Source organism: Tenebrio molitor, chromosome 6, assembly GCF_963966145.1.
Source record: "Tenebrio molitor chromosome 6, icTenMoli1.1, whole genome shotgun sequence".
Classification (NCBI taxonomy): domain Eukaryota; kingdom Metazoa; phylum Arthropoda; class Insecta; order Coleoptera; family Tenebrionidae; genus Tenebrio; species Tenebrio molitor.
The window spans coordinates 944,524-971,589 of NC_091051.1; the positions used below are offsets into that span (position 1 = coordinate 944,524).

General features: G+C 38.5%; 1 protein-coding gene and 2 long non-coding RNA genes across 3 annotated transcripts in view; 1 reads left to right on the forward strand and 2 right to left on the reverse strand.

Moving 5' to 3' along the window:
* CCKLR-17D3 (Cholecystokinin-like receptor at 17D3) overlaps positions 1 to 23,756 on the reverse strand; it is a 29,462-nt gene extending 5,706 nt beyond the window's left edge. Inside the window, exons 1-3 of the mRNA XM_069051211.1 lie at positions 23,577 to 23,756; positions 22,111 to 22,311; positions 17,660 to 17,825 (exon numbers count right to left, since the gene is read on the reverse strand). Coding sequence (XP_068907312.1) covers positions 17,660 to 17,825; positions 22,111 to 22,299 — 355 coding nt within the window. The 5' untranslated portion in view covers positions 22,300 to 22,311; positions 23,577 to 23,756. The remainder of the gene's footprint in view (positions 1 to 17,659; positions 17,826 to 22,110; positions 22,312 to 23,576) is intronic.
* Positions 3,170 to 3,944, reverse strand: LOC138133344 (uncharacterized). The gene is made up of 2 exons (XR_011160338.1): positions 3,709 to 3,944; positions 3,170 to 3,658 (listed from the first exon to the last, which is right to left on the reverse strand). It is a non-coding gene; the product is annotated as an uncharacterized lncRNA (long non-coding RNA).
* LOC138133345 (uncharacterized) lies at positions 15,848 to 17,104 on the forward strand. The gene is made up of 2 exons (XR_011160339.1): positions 15,848 to 16,723; positions 16,761 to 17,104. It is a non-coding gene; the product is annotated as an uncharacterized lncRNA (long non-coding RNA).
* Positions 23,757 to 27,066: the final 3,310 nt, after the last annotated feature.

The window sequence follows — 27,066 nt, forward strand, 5'->3', positions numbered from 1 at the left end:
TCGATTTGATTTTTTTTTTTGTGAAGGGTCTCCTCTTCGACGTTATTCGGGGCACGCGTCCGGTCCATCCGTCATTTGGTGTTTCGGGGTCGAATTTAATTGGTCGACGTTGCACATCTAGTATGCATTTAAAAAGTGTAATCACGGCGGATGCGAGACAACACATGAATTATTAAAGTGTTGCGGTGAAAGAGCAGACGTCCGCACAGATTGGAGTTTATGGAGACCGGAGTGGTCGGTCTAGGAAGTCGGCTCGCGACTCCGGGTAATTACACCACTAATTCACCCGGAATTGCGCTGTAAAGCGTTTAGACGCGTTTATGCGTGTAGTGTAACGATAATAATGGCAAAAACGAGGGGTTCGGCTGATGTAGGGGGGCTCTCGACCTGGACGGAGTACACCTACTTTCGGGACGTATATTCCGGAGATAACTGCTGTTTAAGGGAGTCCCTTGCTGCAGGACTGATTTAAAAAGCGAAACTTCGGGAAAACAGAAGTTAATAAATTCCGAGTCGGCTCGGATAAAAAATTGGCTCCGGATTCCCTCTCGCTGCCGATATTATCGCGTTTGTTCTTCGCCTCTGTACGAGAGTCTGATTAAAAAAATTATTAAGCCACACAAAGAAACGCATTCGTCTTATTAAGTGCGTTATAAATACTCGGTGAAGGAGAAAAAAGGGACGAGACGAGGATGTTGCGGTTTAATTTATCGCCCCCGCTCCTAATACGTATTGAACGAACATGACGAGGGTGCAATTCCCCCGAATAATGGCCCCACTTTGAGTGATTATGAGTAATTTCCATTATGCATCATTATGTCGGAGACAGTAAATAACTGCCAACCCCCCTTAATTATATTACTTTATACATAACCTTTAGCAATAAGGGAATTTCGCTAATGTATGCTCTTTGCTGGATTTATGGGTACGTATTACTATTAAAACTTTAGAGAAGTTGGCTGCGTCTCTTAATCAAATCTACCTCCGGGATCCAATTATTGATCAAGATCAAAATACAAGTCCATCAACGAATTCCGTGGACCGTAATCGCATAATTCCGTGCGGGACCCGACCCATCTTAATTAAACACAAACCTACGATCTCGCCTCATAAGCCAGATGGAATTGTGAACCCAGTTCGACTAGTCGCGGGAAGGTGGCGCCAGAGTTCGTCACTCACTAGTCCACACCGACCCATCTTGCACAACACTATAGAGCGAATTTGTAATCGAACGAGTCCCAAAAGTGCAATTGCTTTACTGTCGTAAACTGCATTTAAATCCACCACAAACCGCGATTCTTTCACGGAGAGTACTCAAACTCCACGACTCGCTGGAGACAAATTCAGAATTGTGAAGCGAGATACTTTGCCAGTTCAACTAGTGGCGAAAAGGTGGCGCCAGAGGTCGTCACTCACTAGTCCCGACCGATGCGTCCTGCACGAGCAAAGCGTGAACATCAAAGAGCGAATTTGTAACCTTAGGAGTGCAATTTGCTCGTAAACTGCAATTAAATCCACGACAAACTACGTTTCTTTCATAAACTCCACGACTCGCTGGAGACAGATCCGGTTAAAGTGGCTTCGAGCTCGCCTCATTAGTGAGATAGCGGGACACGTCGCCGGTTCAACTAGTGGGGGAAAGGTGGCGCCAGAGTCCATCGCTCACTCGTCCACACCGACGCGTCGCGTATAAGTGAAGCATCAACGCTGGGAGAGAACTTGGTCGTAATTGGACGAGTCCTGGAAGTGCAATTGGTACGATTTGACTCATAAAGTGCAATTAAATCCACGCCGAACCGCGATTCTTTAACAAAGGGCACTTAAACTCCACGACTCACTGGAGACAAATCCGATTAAAGCGCTGAAAGCATCGAAATAGGTCGGATGCATCTCGGTCTGCGGATTGCACTCGGTCGTGCCGTATGGACGATAAATCGCGGGCTCGGTTTCGTTCGGAAAGAGGCAATTAATCAACCCGTATCATCCTGAATTAATGTGGAGCCTCCCGAGGGCCAGAAAAAATCCCAACAAAGAATCATCGCGCAATACACAGATTTGCCCGCAGCCGGTAATGGATTGGTGATTTTTCAGTTCGGCGAAGAGCCGTGAAAAATTATTTTGCTTAATCAACCGGAATTAGTGCGATAGCGACGTCTGAAATTGAAAGCTTTCAGACAGTCGGGCGAATATGCAGCCCGACGCTTTCCGCCGGATCCGGAAATCTTTTATTTGGAGTGAAAGCCGTGTCGGCTTTTAATGTCGCCGTGGAAGTGTTCACGTGTCGGTCGCGGACACCGAGATTTCCAATCACTTCACACCCCGAAGACGAAAGTCGTGTCATAAACACATTTGACTTGTTAAAGAATAATGCTTTTCCGATATCCCTTACAAGCGGAGCTCCGTTCGTCTGGAATTTTTATCGTTCGGTTCAAAGGATGATAATCCTGCGGAGACAGTCCTTCGATTTTCTCTCACCGTCCTTAATAAACAGATACAGTCCTCGTTTTGCCTAAAACGAAATTTATTCCATTTTAAAAGTTGGAAACTTTCGACCTGCCAACCGACTGTCGCATTCGACGCCCACCACGCTGCTTTTTCCCAACGCGAATTATCCTGCCAACGAAAAAGCGTGTTTGTCGACCAGGAACGGGTCACCAACAAAACAACATTTTTCGGAAATTTCTCCTCGCAAAAAATTCAAGATCCTTGTCCTGATAACGGACGCAACAACAATTTGCGTGTCTCGGCAGGATAATGACATTCGACAAAATTGGTATGCACGGTCGACAAAAGGACACTTTCTCGTCCATTTACTGGTAAATTATGATGTATTCACCGGGACAAGGATAAAGGATTACGCCGGACCCGGTCTGGAATCAAAGCGATCCTCACAATAAGCCCGACGCGATTAAATCCAGAAGGACAAAGACGCCGAGAAAGAAACTGTTGAATGGGTCATTAGCGTCTCGTGCCCTCCGGTTATTAGATAACAAACAATTTTTTTCCAGAGGGAGTCCTTAATTAAGGCGGCGTCAAGTTAATTTTTTCCTTCTCGGGGAGTCGCAGTTCTCTTTGAATTTAAATCTTGCAGATTGGATTGGCGGTAATCAAGTCGGATTTGACGAAAATGGGAAATATTTACATACAATTACTCATAAAACAATGGGGGTGAGGTGTCAGACCCAATTAAACAAGTCCATTAAAGGGGTGTTCTGGCCCCGAGACAATGCACGTAATTCGGGGGCTCGTCTTGCCGAAATCACAGCTTAATTTCGGACGTCGGCTGAATAAATTAAAGGTTTTGGGAGAAAAGGGTGGACTTTTCCACTCCGAACCGATACGGTGTGCGCCACCCCTTTTAATGAATTTTTATTTTATTATCACAATTACAACATATCTATCTGCATATTTCCGGTGTAATTTTACAAAATCTGGATTGGTTACAGTTAAAGTTTCAAAAGTTTGATTTTGTGTCAGGAACGGCCACTATTATAGTACAGAATTTTCATCCGGTTTGAAATATCCGCCAATTTCAAATGAGACAACGGCATGACAAGGAGTCGATAAGAAAGATCCCTATTATCGATCTATCATCTTAGGTTAATTTCGTTTTGGTTTATTTGTGTCTTGTTCCCGATATTTCCACGATTAAAATAACCTAAAAATGAGCAGTTGATGCAACGTAGCATTACAAAACTTAACATTTACCTTCCACAATAAATAAATTCCAATAAATAGGTAAGCCAGTCCGACACGGTTTTCACATTCTTCTTGTTACGTCAGTCTCAAAGTCACTGTAACATTTTTCATATTGCCGTTTCGATTTTTCAGGTTTCAAATGCGACACTGCACAATTTATAATATTTTTTAACTCTGGATGAGTACACGGAATTGAAACATCGTAATTTTCTTCGGACATTTTTGCAATTTTTGTCAAAGTGAATTGTTTTATTGATGTCGTTTCCATAGCAACCTGGCGACATGTAGGCCGACTTTATTTTTATTGACAGCGAAGGAAATTTTACTTGTTCATTTTATAATTACAAATTGTCGAGGGGAAAGTTTATTGGTCGGTATTGTTTGTCTTTGCAACGATCATAAATGAGGAGGATTAGCGAATTTCAATTTGGAGCACCTGTTGGTGGCGCTTTTTCACCGGGATTGTTCCCTAATTGGGTCAAGAAGCGACATCAATTCCGAGATATTCGCGTTTCAAGAGGGCCTCAACGCGGAAGCTTAATTCCAGCGCCATAAATAATAAAGTTTTAATTTGAAAGCTTCATGTTTTATCTGAGAACAACGCGGAGTCTGGCAACTTGAGGCGTACACCTTTTTCTCGCCGAGTTACGGCCATTAAGGCACTTTCGAAAGCGGCTTTATCTCCATTTTTATAAACTCATTCTGATTCCGAGAGAATCTCGGTTTTTATTTCGTCCCTAATTAAAAAAGCTCGCTCCTTTTGACAAAGCGTTTCGCTCTTTTTTGTTGTTTCGACTTGTTCATCGCTTGTTGAAAGTCCTAATCTGTTTATCCTTTTTTCGGAGTTTACACTGTTAAATTGGACGATCCGTTCGGATTACGGGGGCGTCGAGGCGGTCCAGACGGGCGCTAATTGCGCCCCCCGACCGACGATTTAATTTTTTCGCGCGCTAATCCCGATTAGGTGGAAACGGGAGAAGTGCAATTCTCGGGCTCAATCGGAGTATAATAGGCCATTAATCACGCCCTTACGACTGTTAAGTAAGATTAAGCACGTGAGTTTCGTAATAAATTCGACGATTTAATTAGAGACAACACGCACAGAGGCCCCGATAAGTCCGGGGCCGGTTGGCGATGGCCCCCTGGAGCCCCTGTCAAAATCGAATCGCCGCTTCCGATCGTGCACGGTTGCCCTGACGATCGCGAAAATCTAAACAAACAACGAAAGCGGGATCTTCGACTAATTCCTGCGAGGAGCAACACGATACGTGCGACGAATTTCAATAAGGGGAGGATTAACGCGAACAATGGACCATTATTCCCCAAAGCTCGTACAGACCGGACGGAAAAATGAACTTTTAATATCCAGAATGAGCCGACTGATTTATGGAAATGAAGGGCGACGCAGGATGCAAACGGGACGCGGCGCACCTGCAGGATCCAGACGGGTCCTGGTTCTGACCGGACTGAATTCAGGAAAGCTACTCGGGTGGTGCACCTGCGGTCGTTGCTGACTTCCACTAGTCGAGTCAATGAAGGTTTTTGCTTCTTAATTCTCAAGAACAGGTCCGATTTTGATGATTTTTTTTTTGAATATTTGTTTTCATGTATTACATATTTGAAATCAGAAATATTTTGATGGAGGCACATAAATATTTCTATTGTTTAAACAATAATTTTGCTATATTGAAAAAATTCAGTTTTTCACGATATTTATTCCAAACATAAAAATGCGGTACATACATATTATTTACATATACAGGGTGTCTCAGCTAGGACTTTCGAGCCTAATATCTCGGTTATTTACCAACGGATTTTTATGAAATTTAAAATGCAGATATTTTAGACCGTGAAGGTTCAATTAGTAATAATAAAATTACCTCAAGTTAAAAAATGTAATTTTAACACATGTTTCCTTTATCGAAAGTTATGCGCGATTATTATTAGATTGTTAAACATTAAAAAAAAGGGGTCTACACAAACAATTAAGTAAATCACTTGTCTGATTCAACGAAAAGATTAAATTTTGTCGTTAAAAATTTAATGTAAAATTTGAAGGCATTTGAGCAGTTACCTTTTGAAACAATTGATGATTAATTTCCAAGCAACATTTTGTACACCCTTTAAAGTCTGTCAAAATTGGGCGCGCTTTATTAGAAACGTCAAATTGTGAACATTTATTGAAAATACTCTAAAAACAGACTACAGCGGTAGAAATTTCGATATTTTTTTTTCTCGTGGAACACTATCCAAATGTAGGCTTTACAAAATGTAAGGTTAAGAGAGTCGTCAATTTATTTGGAGACACAGGAAGCGTACGTGAACTAAATTACCTTGCTAAAATATCCCGATCGTGTTTTAGTCCTTTATGGAAGAATTAAAGCATCCAGTATAATAAATTACGTCCAAATGTTGTCTTTAACTTTGTAAGTGTTTGTAAGGTTAGCAAGATAAACGTCAAATATGTTACCTGCACTTCTCCGAAAAGGGATGACCAAAATTCTGCAAAATTGCGCGTTTGTTTCATACGCGCCTACGTTTTTGCATTTGCAGCCACGTTTAACACAGTTTTTTGCTTTTTTCTTGCAAACCAGACGTCTTTCAAGGACGAGTTTTTCCTACAGCATTTTTTATTGACGATCAATTTTTTATGTAAATCTTAATTGATTCAACATTTTAAAAAGGCATGTAAAAATTACGTTTTTTAGACTTGGGTGATTGCATTAATGGGATTTTATTCTTTACCGTCTAAAATATCTGCATTTTAAATTTCACAAAAATCCGCTGGAAAATAACTGAGTAATTGAGTAACTGAGACACCCTGTGTATAGTTTTGGCACTACTACCTGTGTCTACTTGTACTAAACAGCACAATGGATTATGTAATTAATCATTAAAGTATATTGAAAAATCGCTATCGTTGTAGTTCAATCAACACTCACTCTCACACATCACATACAAAACATAATATGTAGTATATTATACACCAAGGTGGAGAAGTTCATGATTATAGCCAGAGTGCCAAGATTAGATCCCGAGGCGTGCCGAGGGATGTAAGGCGCGAAGGCTATAAGGGACTTCTCCACCGTGATTTATATACAATTTTTTTCACTACTAGATACGTTAAAATACGTTAAAACCCTTTCTAATAATAGTTATTATTAGTTAAATTAAATTGTCCGATGCGACGATCCGAGTTCTCATTTTTCAACGGTTGCTATGGAAATTGAAAATCGTCTGTCTACGTTAACCAATGAAATCAACGAAAATCTTTCGTTGCTAGGTGACGGCTGACCACTGGTTAATAATGAAAATGTATTAACCAGGAGGAGAGAAATTTTTCTGGGTTCAGTCCGAGAGTCAATAATGACGCCTTCTAAGACTAGTAGGGAAAAAAATAGATTTATTAATGTTCTTTGCAAAAAACTGACCGAAAAAAAATTTCAGCGTAGTCCAGCAGAAAACGATACTGATCTTTCCTCGTGTAGCTGTTGTGGTGTTGTACAAGCGGATATTGATGTGTTAGTGTTTTAATGATTCTATCAGCAGATGATAGAGAATTGTACTATGTATTTAAAACCACGAAGAAATAATGTCTTACTCAACGAAAACAAATTTAAACCAGTTTTTAAATATCAATAAGGAGAATTTTCGGAAACAATCAAACAATTATAAATAAAGACAACAGAAACAGTGGAGTAATACGAGTAGTTATGATCCATACCGGGTGGGGCATCGTATATGCGCACGCGAGAAATTGCGATTTCTAATTAAATAAAATTGTCGAAATTTTTCAGACTTACCTAGCTATTGGTAAGGTACATTTCATAATTTTTTGATAATTTTTCACTTACAAACAAAGTCAAAAAAAATTAAAATGTAAATTTCAACCAAAAAGTCAAATTCTGATTTTTATACTAACCTACCCAGATTCACTTCCTATAATTATTTACGAAATCTATGGAAAAAAATACCAATTAGATTTTGAATTAAACGCAGTTTTATATTTCAACTTTCAAAATCATTTTTATTTATGACCTGCTACTTGTGCTGTCGTAAATTTAGGTGACAATGGAAACTGTCAATTTTATGGCAAAAAGGTTTAAAACGGTCGGCTATACCTTTGTTGGGAAATTATACCATTGTGCCGTAAATCACCCGTCTGGTTTACGTTTAAATAAAAAAGCGAATTATTTAGCTAACCAAGTCAAAATTTGTAGTTGTGCCACCAGGGTTTGATGCGCTAGCAGATACAGATTCATTTAGTGTAAAAACTTTATAGGTAAATTAACAGTTAATTTCAGAAAACTAATAAAACTGTTACGGCCTTATTTATTAACAAAAAAAAAATTAAAAAATTCTCAAATATACCTTATCAATAATTAGTCAGGTATATAAAATTTCGCCAATTTTATTTAATTAGAAGTCGCGATTTCTCGCGTGCGCGTATACGATGCCCCACCCGGTATAATAAACGATATACAAATATTCAGAGATCAGGTATTTTTCATTTTCTCTTTATTCTTGTCGCGGGACGTTATAACGCACTGTTGCCAAATTGTCACCTCCGTGATTGCCACATCTGCAACGGTACGTATCATAAAAATCGCGTTTGGAAATGAAATGACAAAAATATTCGCTAGCTTTCCGGTTAACAGAACTCGCACGCTTAAAAAGTTCGTCGTGTGGGCAGTTAATGACAAGAAGCTGACAACTTGCTAAATCGATTGGTCATGTATAGGTGAACTTCCAAAAAAAAAAGTTCAAAAATTGTGGTGTGCAAAAGGGCGTTATTCAAAATTTTCGAGTTACGTAGCGTGTCAGATAGCCGATGTTCAAATATTTTTTTGGTGGAAACTTTGTAATATTTTCTGTAGCCGTTTGGTTGTAAAAAAATAAACAATTTTCAAAGAAGCATTGTGTTTTATGGGAACAGCAAAATTGAAATGGCTGTATCTCTGTTCGACGCTCGCCAAAAACTTGTTAATTTTGCCGTGTTTTTACGTTTCTCACTCCATTGCTCAAAAAGTAAGCCTCAAATCAAAAAAATGTATTCTTTAAAAAGTAAAGACCGATATTCCCTGATAACGGTGGTGTTTGTTATTATAATTTTGACGAAATATTAGTCAAGTTATGATTAAAAAACTAAAATTGCAACAAAATCTCGTAGCGATTAGAAAATGCAAACGTCGATCACCCTCACCCGCATCGACGTTTGCGCTTATTAGCCCTAAGAGATTTTGTTGCAACTTTAGTTTTTTAATCATAACTTCATTAATATTCCCTCAAAATTATAACAATAGACACCATCGTAATCAGAGAATATCGGTCTTTAGTTCTTAAACAATACATTTTTTCGATTTGAGGCTTAGTTTTCGAGCAATGGAGTGAGAAACGAAAAAACACGGCAAAATTAACGAATTTTTGGCGAGCGTCGAACAGAGATACAGGCATTTGAATTTTATTCTTTCCATAAGACGCAATACTTTTTTGAAAATTGTTTATTTTTTTACAACCAAACGGCTACAGAAAATATTACAAAATTTCTACCAAAAAAATACTTCAACACCGGCTGTACGATAAGCTACGTAACTCGAAAATTTTGAGTAACGTCCTTTTGCACACGACAATTTTTGAAATTTTTTTTCTGGAAGTTCACCTATTCCTAATCAATCGATTTAGCAAGGTGTCAGCTACTTGTCATTAACTGCCCACACGATGACCTTTTTGAGCCTCCGAGTTCTCTGTTAGTCGGACGATCAGCGAATATTTTGGTCATTTCGTTTCGCCACGAGAATTTTATAATTCGTATCATGCGACTTGGCAATCATGGAGCTGAACTATCTGGCAACAATGCGGTTAAATTGTAGCACGAGAGCCCACCGCTCAGCTCTGCAAAAAGAAAAATATAATTGACTCACCATTGCCAGACGGTTTGATGGTTTTCAATATAAACATTTTTACATGGTGTTTTTATAAAACCTGACGTTGTCAACTTGTACCTAATTGTAATAGATTAGTATTATTTTTTTGGAGAACTAAAGAGAATGATTTAGGTGTGATGGCAAGCTCGAAATGGTTTAGTTGTTTAACTCAGATAGACCAACAACAATTCGTTTAGATTAAAACATAACATTTTTTTCAGTGTTTTGCGCTTTTCTAGAAAATCAAGAGTAACATTATGATGTTTACCATTCAAAAGAATGACCTTGAAAAGTAGAATGCAACGGTAAAAAATTCAATATTATTCCATTGTTTTTTTTTTGTTTTTTTCAAGAAAAATGAAATTCGTTTTTTGTTTTTTGGGATTTTTCTAAAAAATGGAGAAAGTTAAATTATGATGTTTATAGTCTCAAACAAGCGTCTTGAAGAGTGCAAAATTCGATGCCATAGCTTCAAAGGGGGAAATGCAAAAAAAACACCATACCCCCTCTTTTTTTTCGACTGAGAAAAAAACTTTAAACCACTGGATTCTTTCCGTCAAGGTGCTCCTTTAGAGCCGAAAAAATTATACCTTGCCCAATCTCGAGAAATTGCCAAAATAAAAAAAAAATCATATTTTTGCACATAGGGCGATGATTCTTGCGACAGTGGACTATTTTTCCCGAGTAGACGATATTCCGAATCAAGAATTCGATATGACCTGGGTCTGCACTAACAGCAGTGCATGATGCTACCAGTATTTAAAAACTTATGTTGGCAGATGTCATTACAAATTTCAATTTTTAAGTTTTGATTTGTCTTTTTTCGTGCCTTCTTGGTTTTTCTGCGAATTCATATCTCCGTTTTCATTTTGTCTGCTGTTCTTTTCAGAACTTTGGGCAATCATAATACATATTATTTATGCAATTCCAAGCGGTGTAAATTATCTATCAATTATTATTTATTATCGTGATGAACTGATGATAGTTTGTTTTGCTTAGGTCAGATGACATTGTTTAACCGCGGCGAATAAGGGGGTTCGGGAGGGTGATCGACGTTTGCATTTCTAATCGCTTAGAGATTTTGTTGCTACGTTACTTTTTTAATCATACCTTGACTAATATTTCGTCAAAATTATAATAACAAACACCATCGTAATCAGGGAATATCGGTCTTTACTTTTTAAAGAATACATTTTTTTGATTTGAGGCTTAGTTTTCGAGCAATGGAGTGAGAAACGAAAAAACACGGCAAAATTAACGAATTTTTGGCGAGCGTCGAACAGAGATACAGCCATTTCAATTTTGCTGTTCCCATAAGACACAATGCTTTTTTGAAAATTGTTTATTTTTTTACAACCAAACGGCCACAGAAAATATTACAAAGTTTCCACCAAAAAAGTATTTGAACATCGGCTATCTGACACGCTACCTAACTCGAAAATTTTGAATAACGCCTTTTTGCACACGACCATTTTTGAACTTTTTTTTTTGGAAGTTCACCTATACATGACCAATCGATTTAGCAAAGTGTCAGCTTTTTGTCATTAACTCCCGTCACGACGAATTTTTTAAGCCTCCGGGTTCTGTTAGTCGGAAAGCCAGCGAATATTTTTGTCATTTCATTTCCAAACGCGAATTTTATGATACGTACCGTTGCTGATGTGGCAATCACGGAGGTGACCATTTGGCAACATTGCGTTATAACGTCCCACGACAAGAATGAAGAGAAAATGAAAAATACCTGATTTCTGAATATTTGTATCGTTTATTATATGGATCACAACTACTCGTATTACTCCACTCTTTCTGTTGTCTTTATATTTATAATTGTTTCCGAAACTTCTCCTTATTGATATTTAAAATCTGGTTTAAATTTGTTTTTTCACTACTAGTCGTAGAAGGCGTCATTATTGACTCTCGAACTTAACACACAAGTAGAATTTCTCTCCTCCTGGTTAATAAATTTTCATTATTAACCAGTTACCTAGTAACGAAGGATTTTCGTTGATTTCATTGGTTAACGTAGACAGACGATTTTCAATTTCCATAGCAACCGTTGAAAATTGAGAACTCGGATCGTCGTATCTGACAAAATAATTTAATTAATTATTATTAGAAAGGGTTTTAACCTATCTATAGGCTCTGCCATTTCTATTGAAACACCACCTGTTGGATTTTTCCTAAAATTTAGCAATGTGTAACAGGTTCGGTTGGTTGTAAAACGGCTTTTAGTGAGAAATTTGAAATTTTGACATTTTCTAGTTCCTAAAACGTCAAAGCAAATCACTGTCAAAATAAGTATGATAAATTGTTAAATCAATGATCTAACTACACATTTAGCAATTATTTATCTCGTCGACGCATCGTGCATTCTTAATATATATAATAATTAATAATTTAATATAAATGTCAATAGAAATCTAAAAATTTTACGCCTGCGAGTCCTACCACTACAAATGTGAGTGAGTGGTTTTTAGCGTGGTTATCTGTCGTGGTTAGTGTTCCTGCTGGAAGGTGGAAGGTAAAACCCAAGGGAAACTCAAAGAATTTTAATCAATGAATAAGGAAATTACAAAATCAAAGGATTGGCGCCAGTTTTGGAATCTTGAAGGATTTCGCCTCTCAGGTGTGATTGGATAATTCTGTAGACAGTAATATCAGATACCTATCTGGAAAAAGAAATTGGTATTATGGGGGTATATAGGCAATGTGGGATAAGATTGTAAGGATTAAAAAATCAGGAGTTTGAGGAACTCATAATTGAATGAATTGGGGAAAAGTTTAAGTTAAAAAATAATTATTTTGGTTTATTTCAATGTACTTATATGTATTAAGTATTTTAATAAACTACACTTGCTGAAATGCTTTTTTTATTGAATATTTCTTATACTGAAACCACAGAGGATCGACGAAACTAACACGTAACCTCACTTTTCTGCTGTTAAAGTTAAATGAGTTATAATAATTAATAACAAATAAAACTGCACTTAAAGTTTAGCTGAAGAGATGAAAATCAAAGTTACAATTAATTCCAATTTAGAACAATAATTTAAGGTGTCCCCTCAAGACGCATGTGCCAAGTGGCGTGTGATAAAAAGTGCGGGATTTAATTTTGATGTTATACCTACCTAAATCTTAGCATTGTTAGCAAATGTAAATACGTTCTAAGCTGAAGACGCTGACGCTTTTTAGAATGATAGAAAATAGTTATTTACGAACCAAGTGCGGGAAGACGATGTTCCCGCATGAGCGCATTTTTTAAAGCACGAGCGACGAAGGAGCGAGTGCCTTTAATTAAAGCGCGAATGAACGGAAGATGTCTTCACGCAAGTGGTTCGTACAATATTTTTTGTACGAAAATTAAATTAAATTTTTTTGTTTTAATACATTAAACATAAACGATATAAAACCAAGTAGGCAGTGATCTTTGGTTGTTGGAAACAATTGCTTCACTTGATATTTCAATTTTTGCAATAATTTGTGAATTTTGTAGGAACAATTTTCAACGATTATAAATCTTACCGTACTTTTTTAATGGAGGAAAACCCAGGGAAGTTGTATTTTATGACCTGAATTTTATTATTGTCAAGACAGATTTTTTTTTGAATGCCTCAAAGGGCCAGTGTTTTTTGCAATTTTTACATTCGAGTCGACCGGGAAGCACTCGTTTCGGAGCGAGCATTGAATGTTGGAAGCGTTGCTTTCAAGGCTATGAGTACAAAAACACCTTTTTTAACTTACGGAAAAGATTTCTGAAATTTCAATACAAATTTTTTCGACTGACCACATTGGTTGACTTAAATGCAGTTTATCATATAATTTAATAAGAGTTCTCTTCATGTCAGCACCCATAAGGACGTTTTTTTTTTCTATTTTGCTCTATTTTCGCGAAAAAACAATAAATTCTTGATAATTATTGGGTTATAATTGAATGAAAGACGCGTTGAGTCAAATATGACATGACATTCAAGATTGGCAATAATAGTCAAAAAATTACTAAACATATTTGCAGCGTTGCCAAACTGTCAATCAACAGGTGGTGTTTCAATAGAAATGGCAAAGCCTATAGTAGTGAAAAAAATTGTATATAAACCACGGTGGAGAAGTCCCTTATAGCCTTCGCGCCTTACATCCCTCGGCACGCCTCGGGATCTAATCTTGGCACTCTGGCTGTAATCATGAACCTTGGTTACTAAAGTACTATTTTAAAACTTCAACAATTCTTGAATAAACAGTTTCTTAATTATTTCTTCCGGTGAAAATATATGGTCGGGTCTAACGAACCGATTTATGTCAGTCATATATTTTTTTTGCTCTTGGAATGAATTCAACAATTCAATTAAGTGGGTGGCGTCGTAGATTGACTGACTTTAGATGGCTCTCAAATCTTTTTCCACTTTTTTACTATTCGCTCAAATCGGAAAATAAATGTTCTATTTTCTCATTTTTGAGAAAAGCTCTGGTGCAGCTTCACATTTCAAACACACGTACATAAATTTGGCTCGGATTTGCATAAGTGCTCATATCTTTGAGGTCTTGTACATTTTTTAATATATTTTTCGTAGCAGAAACACGCTGATTCTTCATAAAAGGCCGCATCATATATTTCCGGCACATGTAAATTTGCAGAGACGCATTCGAGCGAAAGCTCCCGGGAGGCCTAGATCAACGTTTTCGGAGTCTTTGCAGATCTCGGGGAGCTTTATCGGCGCTGGATAGACAATAAAGTCGCGAGTCGGTACCAGTTTATGTGTAACTTTGCACAGAGGGATTAGGAGAGAAGCGGGATCGGAATGGAATTAGATCCGGTCCTGCGAATAGTGAATAATTTTCCTGCGGGACGAGCGCGCGCGGGTTCTAAATATGTATGTATGTGTGGCGGCGGTCCCCACTCGAAAAACATAAAATTGCTATTAATGCGCGGCGGCAGCGGGGGCGGCTTGCGTCGATTAATTAGAGAGTCCCAGCTGAGACGCGATTTTTTCCTGCGGAGAGTCGTTAATTTGGCAAGCGAAGGGTGCCGGAGCGAGGGTCGTCGATAAGCCCTAAACCAGCCAATTTATAGTTTTGCAGTGTTTCGGCGGCGGTTGCAATAAAAATTTATCGGAGCGGGCCGTCCATGCGGGTCCCGTCGAACCGGAGGTCGCCCTATTAGGCGTCGCGACGCGCCAATTTCGTTGTCTAATCAGCGGAAAGCTGAACCGGTTCGATTAATTGCCCTTCAGAATTAAAAACTCTTATTAATAATGGAGTCGTTGGACGGCGAAAAAATTTAATTAAAGCGGCGCGACGAAAGGCCCAATCGATGGAACGGATTATCAGGGAATTATTCCGGCATCCGCGGTCTTACCGGACCATCCATCAGCCAAGTCCGGAGTCTCGGCGCCGGATTCATCCAGACACCGTTTCGAATTAATTATCGGGGGCCCCGGCTCGATGATCTGCACGGCTCCGGGACCCGCAACTTCATCACAGCCGCCCCCGCCGCTCGAAAAATTAAATTCCATAACTGGCCGCCATATGGCCCATCAGCTCCGCAATAATCGCCCCATCCCCCCAAATCCATAACTCCGGGCGGTTACACCAAAAAAACGAACCGCGCCTATCTCCCGGAATTATCGCGCCGCAGGAGCATTCAAGACGTTCCTAATTTGCACAAGTTTCCGTCTCTGGACTTGCAGACGGTCGTTTTTGCCGCAGCAATAACAAAGCGCCGCCGTCCTGCTGGAACAGGTGGTTCACTTCGTGGTGCCGCCGCCGAAAGAACCAACCGATCTCGTTCGTGTATCAAATAAACGTTAGGCACGGACTTGCCATAACTCACGCTCCGATTGTGCGCCGGGGGCGGCAACACTTGGCCAAGAACAGGCGGTCATAAACAATCGCCGCGAAATATTTCAGGATTCTCAAGCGCCAAATTGAAATTTGCACTAGACTGGATCGACTCGCCATAAAAATTGTGAACGAGCGGGGGTGTCTCAGCGGTTCCGCCCCCGAGATAAATCCGAGTTTGTATCGAATAATTCGCACCGAATGGGGTGAAATACTGTGGGATCGAAAATTTAAAAAATCGAGATTGCCATGATTAATATACTTCAGTTGGCAGCACGTAAAAGTTTCATTCAAATGTCATTGCAATGGTAACTGTCATTATTAATTATTGACCATTAAAATTTGATATTACAATATGTTCACTTTAGAGCAACAAATTTTCATTATCCAGTGTTTCTTCACCAACAGAGAAAGGCTTGGTCCTATTCGACACCTCGAGTTTTTGAGGAATTTCAACACAAGTTTCCGGACATGTTTTTGGAAACAGGTAGTGTTCTGTGCAAAAAACACAGTAGACGACCGACAAAAAGATCCGCTGAAAATATTGAAGAGAGTGAACAAAGAATTATTGCAGAGATTAACCCAAGAAACTAACCTATCATTTTGGTACAATTCAGCTTGTCCTTAAAAAAGATTTGCACTTTTTTCTCTATCGTCTGTCTCTTGTGCATGAAATTACTCCTTGACAATAAGAGCCCCCACAACCGACAACAACCTCTCTGGATAATATTGATTGATCGATGATCGTTGGATCTTGGATCGATTTATAAACAAGGGCCGTGCGCCTGCTCCGTGCTCACCGTTGACGTTAAATAAAGGTGCGGGAGTTTTAAATCTCATTGTTTCATTGCACTAGCTGAGGAAATTCTTTTACAACAGACAGGTCACACAAAATTCTTTATGAAATCAAGATTTCAACATTCTCAAAATCACTAACCTAACTTTTAAAACTGACATCTGTTAATTGAAATCTCACGAATTGCCAACTGAAATGTTTGGTCAGCGCCTACTCTATTTTTTTTTTCGATCTCACGGTACTATAGAAATAACCAAAAATGAGATAATTTCGCCAAAGGCAGGCGAACAAATGTACAGAATCTTCATCAGGAAACGCAAGAAGTTTGTTCTTCCGGCAATGAATGAAATATGGTTTGTTATGACTTATGAGTGAAAATTTCCAGAGCAATTGTAACCTAGAGGGGTATGGGACATTGACGGGAGGGATATGATGAATTGTTGACGAAGGTAAAATGGCGACGTAGCGTCAAGTGAGTATGAGTAATAAAAATACCTTAAAAATCTTAGTAAAAAGTGAAATATGCAGGGCCTGTGAAGTGAATCGGAATCACAAGAAATGTATCCTGACCCTGTGCATACACTCTGCATCTGCAACGTATTAGCGCAGCTACACGAGCGGGACGCGTTATCGTCAAAATGAAAGAAAAGACTTCTAGGAACATTCTTGACATTGCAAAAAGCTGTAGGTTTTGAACAACAGATCAAGCACAGTGGCAGTTCTGAAAGAAAGACGACAAAATTGGATTGAAGACAATTTATTTTAGCATCGTTAGTAAAAATTTAAGATCGAATTTTATAACTTAAACGATGTAGAAGGTAACAAATGAAATAAAAAGAATAATTTATAACAAGTGTTCAAAATGACCACCTTTCATCTGAAGGAATAGGCGAGCTCGTTTTATTAAATTTTCCCTTGCCAGTCTAAGCATCGATCAATCGATGATCGTTGGATCTTGGATCGATTTTTTTAAACAAGCGTTATGCGCGTGCTCCGTGCTCACCGTTGACGTTAAATAAAAGTGCGGAAGTTTTAAATCTCATTGTTTCATTGCGCTATCTGAGGAAATTCTTTTACAACAGACAGGTCACACAAAATTATTTATGAAAATCAAGATTTCAACATTCTCAAAATCACTAACCTAACTTTTAAGACTGACATCTGTTAATTGAAATCTCACGAATTGCCAACTGAAATGTTTGGTCAGCGCCTACACTAATTTTTGTTTTCGATTTCACGGTATTTCGTGCATATTAATCGCCTGTTGCAGATTGATTAAATCGGCGCGGCCCGATAACACCCCCGAGCCCCTATCTTAATTTGTTGAAATGGAAACATCCCTATCTGGCGCGGCACAATAACAACGCCGCTAAATCATCCCCGTATCGCGTTCTTTTTCCGGACTCACCTTGGAGGAAGGGAAGGAGCTTGCACATGACCTCGCCGAAAACGAAGTGTCGCAGCAGGGTTCCTATCAGGGTGAACGGTATGCAAAGAACGCCCAGCAGGAGGTCGGAGACGGCCAAGTTCAGCAGGAACAAGTTTGTTATGGTCCTCATCCTCTGGTTCTTCACCTGCGGACAAAAGGATCTAATTAATTCCGCCGCGAAAAATATCCAATTAGGAGCGGGGTTATCGTCATTATCGTTATTGTTAAGGGTTCGTTTGCCTAATTGAATCCGCCTCGCACAACATTTCTGGAGGGTTTTTCGGCCCACGACGTCTTAATCAAGCGCAATCGATATTTTTCCGGGTGATTTCGTCCGATTACGATTTAATAAATCTGGATTTTTTGGAGGTGTGGCGCCCGCAAAACCGCAAAAAATCCGCAAAGAAAAGTGCGTCGTGTCAACTTCGCCTCGAAGAATTTTTTGCCGTTGTTTGACTTGTCTTCTTTTATTATAATCATGTTACCTGAAAGCTCCTAGGGTTGGTGTGAGCTTGTTCGGAGCTTTTTCGGTCTGGCGGTGCCATTTTCTCATATTGATCTGTTTCCGGACGGTAATTTATTGGTGGCGGTATCAATGCCCATTGCGTTTTGTGCCGTTTTTTGCATCTCTCCCGATAACGGAAAGAATAGGCGTGATGAATCATGGAATTAGCATTGTCGGTGCGGATCTGTTTGCCGAATATTTCGTTATACAATAAATATCGGCCTTTATAAATTGTTTCCAATTATTTCGTTCGGATTTTCACCGACTGGCGCAATTTCCATAATAATCAGACTACGCTCGTGAATTAATTTCGTTTCCAGATAATCCAACTCTGTCTGATTAGGCGACGGGATCAGACGATTCTCTTTTGGGGAAATTTTGATTTTTCACCAAATGCAAATTCAAAGCGAATTATCCTGCAAGCTCTGTCACAATCTTGTCTTTCTTTGCGTTTAATCGAATCGGCTCGTTTGTCCCAATCTAATAAACAATGTTGCAAACGAGCTGATTCTTTCATTGCAAGAATTAGAACAGTCAATCTACCACGACACCCACGTATTCGTTTGCATTATCCCTAAAAGTAAGAAAAATGTTTGATTGGTTCAAATAGGTTCATTAGACCCTATTATACATTTACATCGGATGAAATACTCAAGAAATTGTCCAAATAATTTACAAAAATTGTTAAAGATATGAAAATTGGGTTTTTTGAATGGAATGGATCAAATTAAAATCCTGGGCTGGGAAGGCGTTGCAAACCCTGAATTGTTGTGTATTTTTAAAGCGTAGATTAATTGGAGCATGTTGACAGCTAACCTAAAATTTAGAACCAAAAAATCTTTCTTTTTTTTCTTTTTTTGCAATGTTTTACATCAACAATAGAATAACTTAACGATTCCTATTTTCGAAGCAAATATCTAAGGGCACCCTTTGCTGAAAACAAACATGTTCAATATGTCCCGATTGAACATAAACAAATGTCATTCGTGTCAAATGGCGGGAAATTCAAACTTTACACTGTTCTAAATTATTTTTATTGTTTTCAACTGTCATAAATTCTCATTTTTCTCCTTTGTAAACTGCCCTAAAGCAAAATGAGCAGATAACGAACCGTTGCCCTAGACAACACATTCAACGTTACATTTCTGACAAGTTTTGAAAAATTTGTCAAAACAAATGCGTAACCATTGCTAAAAGATTTGGAAGCTTCAGGGACGTCGTTTCAAACAATAAAATTTTATATGCAACTCGTTTCTGGGCAAATTGGGCTTTTCTAATTGCCCTCGAGACCTTAAAACCCCTGCTACGCTCGTGTTTTAATCTTGTCCTTCGGGCAATTAGAAAAGCCCAATTTACACAGAAACTCGTTGCATAAATAACTACATATTAATGGCAAATAGAAGTACAATAATTTACGATCATCTTCAATTTTTAACACTGTTAAACATAAGAAATTAATTTCCTTTATTTTATTAAAATTTGAATTGCTCCTTAGTCTGTACTATTTATCGTAAAATTATGATTTTTTTATTGTAGATTTTTACATACAGGGTATTTCACCAGTGATAATGAGTCCGATGGAATTGAATATGCAACCCACAATACATAATATCGTATTGTTTTAAAATGAAAGTGAAAGCGATAAGTTAATTACACTCAGTGCAATTAACTCAAAACTAAGAATTCAAAAACTGACTGAAGGAAGAATAAACTGTCACTTTATACCTATGACATTTGACACATAATGGACTGCAATATTCTCTATGGAATAAACTAAATGACAGCTAACCATATTTATTTTATTTATTTATTTATTTACTTATAGTAATATTAATAATATCTAATACTTAATAGAGGCGCAATGGCCAGTCGAATCTGCAAATTTGAACAAATGTAATCGTTTTGTTAAGTTTTTTTCGTATTTCTCGAAAACTACGAGGTTTACTTCTGACTTTTATTTTTTATTTTATTTTTTACTTTTATTTTCGTGACAGACAAACTTGATTCTTTGAGAACATTAATTATTAATCCCAACACTTTCAAATTAAAAATCAAACGCATTTTTAAATTTAAAGTCAGGAGAAAACTTTCTGGAATAAACTTCGTTAATCCTTCGTCTGAAAATGCCATTAATGCATAAATAATTACAATTTTTCACTTATCAATTATTGATTGTTTATGTCTGTGATACAAACTATATAAATCAGTTTGTTACGACCTAGGGCACAATAAGCGGACATAAGGATAACGCCCAGAATTGAATTGCAAAATACAATAATAAAATTGCATTGTCATAGATGCAAAACAAAGTATGCAGATTGTTATCAACCAATTTCCGCATTCCAAGTGAAAAATAAAACATTATATGAACCAAGGACGTAATGAAGACGTTTATATTCAAGGGCAGTAGTTTACAAATCCAAAAACCTCGAGGCAAAGGTCCTTGAATTTGTAAATTGTTCCGCTCGAACCTTGGCTGCGAAATCCTTTAACATCCTCGGAATTGTCTGCCTCGCCGCAAGTGCCTCGGCGACAATTGTTCCCTCGGTTCGTTAAAAAATGATTTCCCGACCTTGATATACAAATAACATTTTTTTTACCATTCTGTCTAGAGAAAAAAAAAACAAGACGAAGAGTACAATAGAAATAAATTATCATTTTTAAACAAATTATTTAAACGTCGATAATAACTACATTTGTTATATTTTTGGGAGAAACCAAAGATGTTTCTGAATGTTAATGTATACTATAAATATTTACAGTTATACAGTGTGTCCAAAAAGTCTGGAAACACCCCAATAAAATAGAAACTAATGATTTTCGAGAAAAACGCAAAAACAGGTGAACTTGCGTTTGCAAACAGTTTTCTGTTGATGGTATCTGTTTACTATTTTTGATGACCTTGAAAGAGTTATGATGCCATCAGAGGTTTTTTAAATGGCAACGTCGCATTTTTACCACCGTTTTTAATAGATCTTTTAATTGTGTACCCGACGGTCAAAACATGAGAAATTTCCTGAAAAAAACTATTTTTTTTAATAACATAACTTTTTCAAGGTCATCGCAAAGACCAAAAAGAAAATATCAGCAGAAATCTTTTTTAAAACACCAATTATTGACCTGTCTTTAGATTTTTTTCAAAAATTATACGTTACGTTTTCATTTGGGTGTTTCCAGACTTTTTGGACACACTATACAATATGTAGTTTATAATAATTGTTTGTGAAAGTTAATGAAATAATGGAAATTTCAAAATTAAATTCTTGTCTTTTTCTTCGTAGGCAACCTTTCAGAAATAAAATTCATGTTTTAAAAAAATGTGTTGACCTAAATGGGGTAAATCGGGTATAATTTTATACTCTTATTTATTTTTTAAAAGCAATATCTTTTATTACATAAAATCTAATTAGTATTTAATATCAAAATTTTGTAAAAAATTAGAATTAAAGTATCTACTGTTTGTAGGTTTTTAGTGTTAACAATCAAAAACAATTGGAAATGTAAAGGCATTTCTTCACAGTATTTAGAGACGGTGAATTTTTAATTTAAATTTTTTTTGCTACTAAACTAAGCCGACGGAATCTGTAAGTCACGCGAATTTGGAGTATTTCGCGACGCTCTTTACACAATACAGTGAATCGTTCGTAGGAAATTTTGTTTTGTACAAAACGTATTTCTCAGGATTTAGTTTTATCTGTCGTAGTTTTTAATGTCCCAAAGTGTAATTTTCGAAACTTGGACAATTTCTACAAATTGTTTAAACAATTTCCTGTGCAAATACGCAACAGAATCTAACGAACCCGGTTTGTACCACTCCTAACAACCGTTAGAACGAACGGAAGCAAAATTTCAGTTGGTTTGAAACAAATGACGCGTTCGCAGGAAACGCGTGGGCGGACATCTTGTGTGCTCGTCGCCATCTTACCAAGGTGAGGATGACGAGGGTGTTTCCTACGACTGCCAGCATGAAGATAACCGCGTAGAGCGGTATTGTGATCCGGCCCGACTCGTACCATTGCGGCGTTCCGGTCTTCGATGTTGTTTCCGGTGTCGATAAAGTCCGCTGGGTGGAGACGTTCCAGACGGAGCTGGAATTGTCGTCGGTCCACTCCATCTCGCATATCCCCTGAAAACAATTTCGGAAAAATCAACTACATCACGGGAGAATTATGCCAACAATGTCAACAGTGCGTGGAGGCATAGGCTGCTGATTAATTTCCCCAGGCAAATATTTTCGCTTCGCCATAAATTAGCGGGGGAAAATGTGCGACTTTTTGTCGCGGTTAAATTTCCGTTCGATTGTCGAGCGACATGCGAGAAATGTTGTTGTTTGCGTGGGGGCGGGGGAAAAACTGGCACCGCCGGGATTTAATCGCATTTAAAAAGGGTTCACCCTTTTAATCGGGACTTTTTCGCGTCGCCCTTCACCTGGAAGAGTGAATTTGCAAAGTCTCAGATAATGAAAATTGGCCATTTGCGCCACCCATTTGATTTAAGGCTCTCCTTCATCTGTGTGGTGCCCGGGGCATTAAACTTAATTAAATCTGTGCCGAATTCTATCGACGGCGGAAAAAATCGCAATTTGAGCACGGAATTAATTGGCCGAAAGAAAATCGAAATTCATTACGGCTCTAATTCACAATTAGGGGCCAATTAATTAAACGAAATCGTAAACGAAGTGGAAGACGCGGCGTGAACGATGGAGCGATCCTCGGGGGCGAATCAACGGAACGCGGTGTTATCCGCAAGGAGGAGGATTTGCAAGAAACGCCGATTGTATTTATAAATTTGTATGGGCCCGAAAGGCGTGTAATCTTCAATAAAAACGGAATTGGACGGGAGAGTTATTGAAAGGGCCAGCTGTATCCAGACAATCGTCCGGGAGGGACTTCATTTAGGGCCAGATATGGATGGACCCGACGCAAAAACTTGATCGACCGCCCTTCGAAAATGAAAAATCCGGACGCCGCCGCCGGGGAAATGCCTCAACAGTCTTTGTTTGACCCGGTGCGCTTTAATTAAACCCGTCTGGAGCGAATCAACCATGCTGCATCTCTTCTATTTTTCCGACACAACTGCAGGTGAAAGCTCGACGAAAACTCCCTGGGAAATTAATCTGCACACTTGTAATTAGATGGGAAGCGGAGCTTCGATATTTTCTTTTGGGGGAAACCGAACCAAACTCATTATTGGAAACACACTTTCCTGTTTTCGGAAGAATAACAACGCGCCGTGCGCCAGTTTCCATAATTCATGACGGTCTACAAATTTTCACCTTATTGGGGAAATTTTTCGGACGTCGATTGAATTTCGGATTTCGCCCGTGGCTCGTCGCAAATTCAAAATCGTCAGCGATCGATTAATTTGTGGGGAAAATTTCGACGCACTCACCCTCTTAGCGTGCCGGTGCCTTCATCCGAAACCGAAGCCCTCGGGTGGACAACTTTCGAAACGGTGACAAAAGCGCGCGCTGGAAGCCACGCAACAGTTTCAAGAGAGCCGGCTGAAACCGTGGCGAACACTGAAGCGCTCCAGCTTGCAGGAGCAGACGGAGCGACGCCAGCGCTTCCATTCACAAGACTTGTCCTGACCTAGGAGTACCACAGTGCACCCTGGCCGTGCATCGATTATTGTCATAGGTTAAGAACTCTCCACTCTCCATCGAGTGTTAATTGGACACTCCGGCGCTAATTAAAACGTGATTTTTCGCCTCAGATTAATTTCCAGGTGACAATCCACCTGTTGATCAGGGGGGGTCGGTATTGACCCGCCTGCAAAAACTCCACTCCTCCACACGAATTATTGTTTTCTCCTAAATTAAATTCCAACAGTCTCGGAGTTGTTTTTATATTTAATTTGCACCGCGAACTCCTCGGAGTCATTAAGTGAACTCCGCGGCAAACAATGATCAATTATCAAACTTCCCGGAATGATTAAATTTGGAAAAATTTGATTGATCACTCGACCGCCATCAATTTCCTTCTCGACCAGGACCCACCTGGATTGCTCCCATTTAACCCGAAATTTATTCGGCCATGCCTCTGGACGTCCGGAGTGAATTAATTAAAGGGAAAATATCGAAGGACGCTCGTAAATCGCCTTTGAAAGCTCGTTTAGGACCGCCGTAAATCCGGGAATGAAATAGAATTATTTTTACGGGGTGCGTAACGAGCTTTTGATGCGGAAAGGCGCGAAGCGAAAAGTAATTTATTCGGGGATTGACCATATTTATTCCAATCTGAACTCCGGGACGTGTAATATCAATTAAATCCGCGGCGGAGCCTCTGACTGTTTTTTCGTCTTAAATGGTAATGAGGGAAAGATTTAGTTTTTGGTTTGCCGGATTCGCATTCCTGGAGCAGGCGTCTCTTGGCAATTATGAATAATTTATGTCGGCAGGAACCCGAAAATATAATTAAACTCTCCGGAATCGAACGAATTTAACTATCACTAGACTAGGATCGGCGGTGCCCGGAGGATTCCGGAGTGCGTCGAAAAACTGCACAAAAGCTTCCTAATCCCGTTCATGTAAATGCGAACTTTCCGGTTCTAATTCCGGTTCAGCCCCGTCCTAACATATGTATTTCAGCTTTTCACGGCATGTCGTGCTTAATAAAAGGATAACAGCGGGATAAAACTGAGTCGGGTCGGATTGGCGGATGCAAAGTGTGCCCTTTCGGTCATAATTTTTTACGTTTCTGGTTTTCGAACAATCGTAAATTTGGACCGGTGGAAATAATATTTCGGCGGCTGGAAGGTATAATATAGAAATAAATAGAAAATTCCTCGAGGCTTGGAAAAACTTGAAACGAATACCGCGTTCGCGTCTTTGTAAAAACGAACCGCGCCTCTTAAAGTAATAAAATTTCAGGAATACACGCACCGGATTGTGAAATTGTTTCAAACAAACAATTCGCTTGTCAGAAAAAAATTAAAAGGAAAACATGTTGGGTGCTCCGGGTTTTTGTTATTTTCCAGCCAAACGTAATTTCAGGATAGTAATTAATTACCGGTTCGATTAGCAGGATATTGTGCTTTATTATTCATGTCCTGCTGCGCCATCTGAACGGAGACGGGATAATCGATAAATGAGGTTACAGGACGCTGCGGGTTAACTGTAGGTAAACGCTGCCACCACAAGATAGTTGTTTAAATATTCATCAGGATCGCGAGTAAACAAACCGATTTTAATAGGATCGTAGCAAAAGTAGCACACATTTTCTGACGGGAGAGTCTCACCCTTGCGTAACTTAATTATGGAGTGGATCTTCCAGATCCTTGACTAAATAGAATAGGATGGAATTGAACATTAAAAAAAATGTTCAGGTGTGCTTTCTATATTTTACCCAAATTTCGTTTACGCACAATTGCATTAGAAAAGTTGGTTTACATCTTAGTTACCAAAAACGAAACTTCAATTTTACATCTGGCGGGCGGTAAAGTAACTTTACAGGCCCGGCGGGCTGTAAACCAAAGCAAAAAGCCCGCAAATGGGAAAATAATGTTTGTATAATACATTTGAATAATTTTAATAATAATAACCGTTTTTAAGTAAATTTTGTAGGTGTTCTGCAGTTGTGCGGAAAACGTTGTACAGTTAGGGACACGGAATTTCTTATTTCTTTATTGTCAACGTGACATTCAAAGTCAAATTTCGAAATCTATTTTCTGTTCACGTGGATCGCTTGTCAATCATTGAGGTTAATAATGTAAAGCTTATTTTTTTGACAGTATATTGACAGTGATGCCCGAAACTTCGTGTCTAGAACTGTACATGCCTCGGCCGCGGGCGTAATCTTCTACCTCCGACCCTTTATACGTAAATAACTATTTTGAATGAGATGTTACATTTAATCAAAAAGAAGATAAATCCGTTCAAAACTTGGAGAGCCTGGAGACGATCAGAAGTTTTTCAATTTTTAACCTGTTGCTCATTATTGGAAATACAGGAACGATTCTCGGTTCGTTGGATTCCTCTCGTTCTCCTGATTAATCTTATGTAAAGTAGTTGAACCTAGGACCGAGAGGAGCCGAGTAATACAGCCTTAAACTTAACCGAGAGACCTTGCTTTTTTGGGCTCACAATCCACAAAATGGCGCCTGTAGGCGGAACTGTCTGTTTTTGGTTTCAACTCATTCACTGTCTTCATTGGTGTTTTTTTTTTCAATCTTTTTCAGGTTCAATCACGGTTGGGCCCGGTTGGAGGAGGTTAATTATTTTTTGCACGACCTTCATATAAAACGTTGTGTCACGTCATTCACACAAATTTCTTTTAAGATTAAATTATTAATGCCCGGTTTCTGGAAACAATTTTATAGGGCCAGTTAGTTAACTCTCCAATAAATACAAAAATCCTGTAATGTGATTGGTTACTTTCTAGCGTTTCTATAGCAACGGTTGATTTAACCGGTCAGTTAGTTATTGGGCCGTTCCAGAAACCGGGCATTAAAAATTGTGTAATTTTTTTTTCTGCAAAAAAATCAAAACGTACATACAGGTGTCCCAGAACTCGTGGATCAAACTTAGAGTGCGTTTTCTTTGATATTAATGAAGATAAAAAATGTTTTAGAAAAATATTCAAGGTGCAACAGCTTTTTAGTTATGAATTGATCAAATTGATCAATAGAGCTCGATCTAATTTTCCCTTTACCAGAAAATTGAGTACCTTCCCTCAATTGCCAAGCAATGTGTAATTGTAATAAAATTATTTTCAATATTTATCTGGTCGACTTGTCGAACCATACGTCAAAAGTGACAGCTACTTTTGAAATAACCAAAAATGGGATAATTTCCCCAAAGGCAGGCGAATAAATGTATAGAATCTTCATCAGGAAACGCAAGTTTCTTCTTCCGGCCATGAATGAAATACGGTTTGTTATG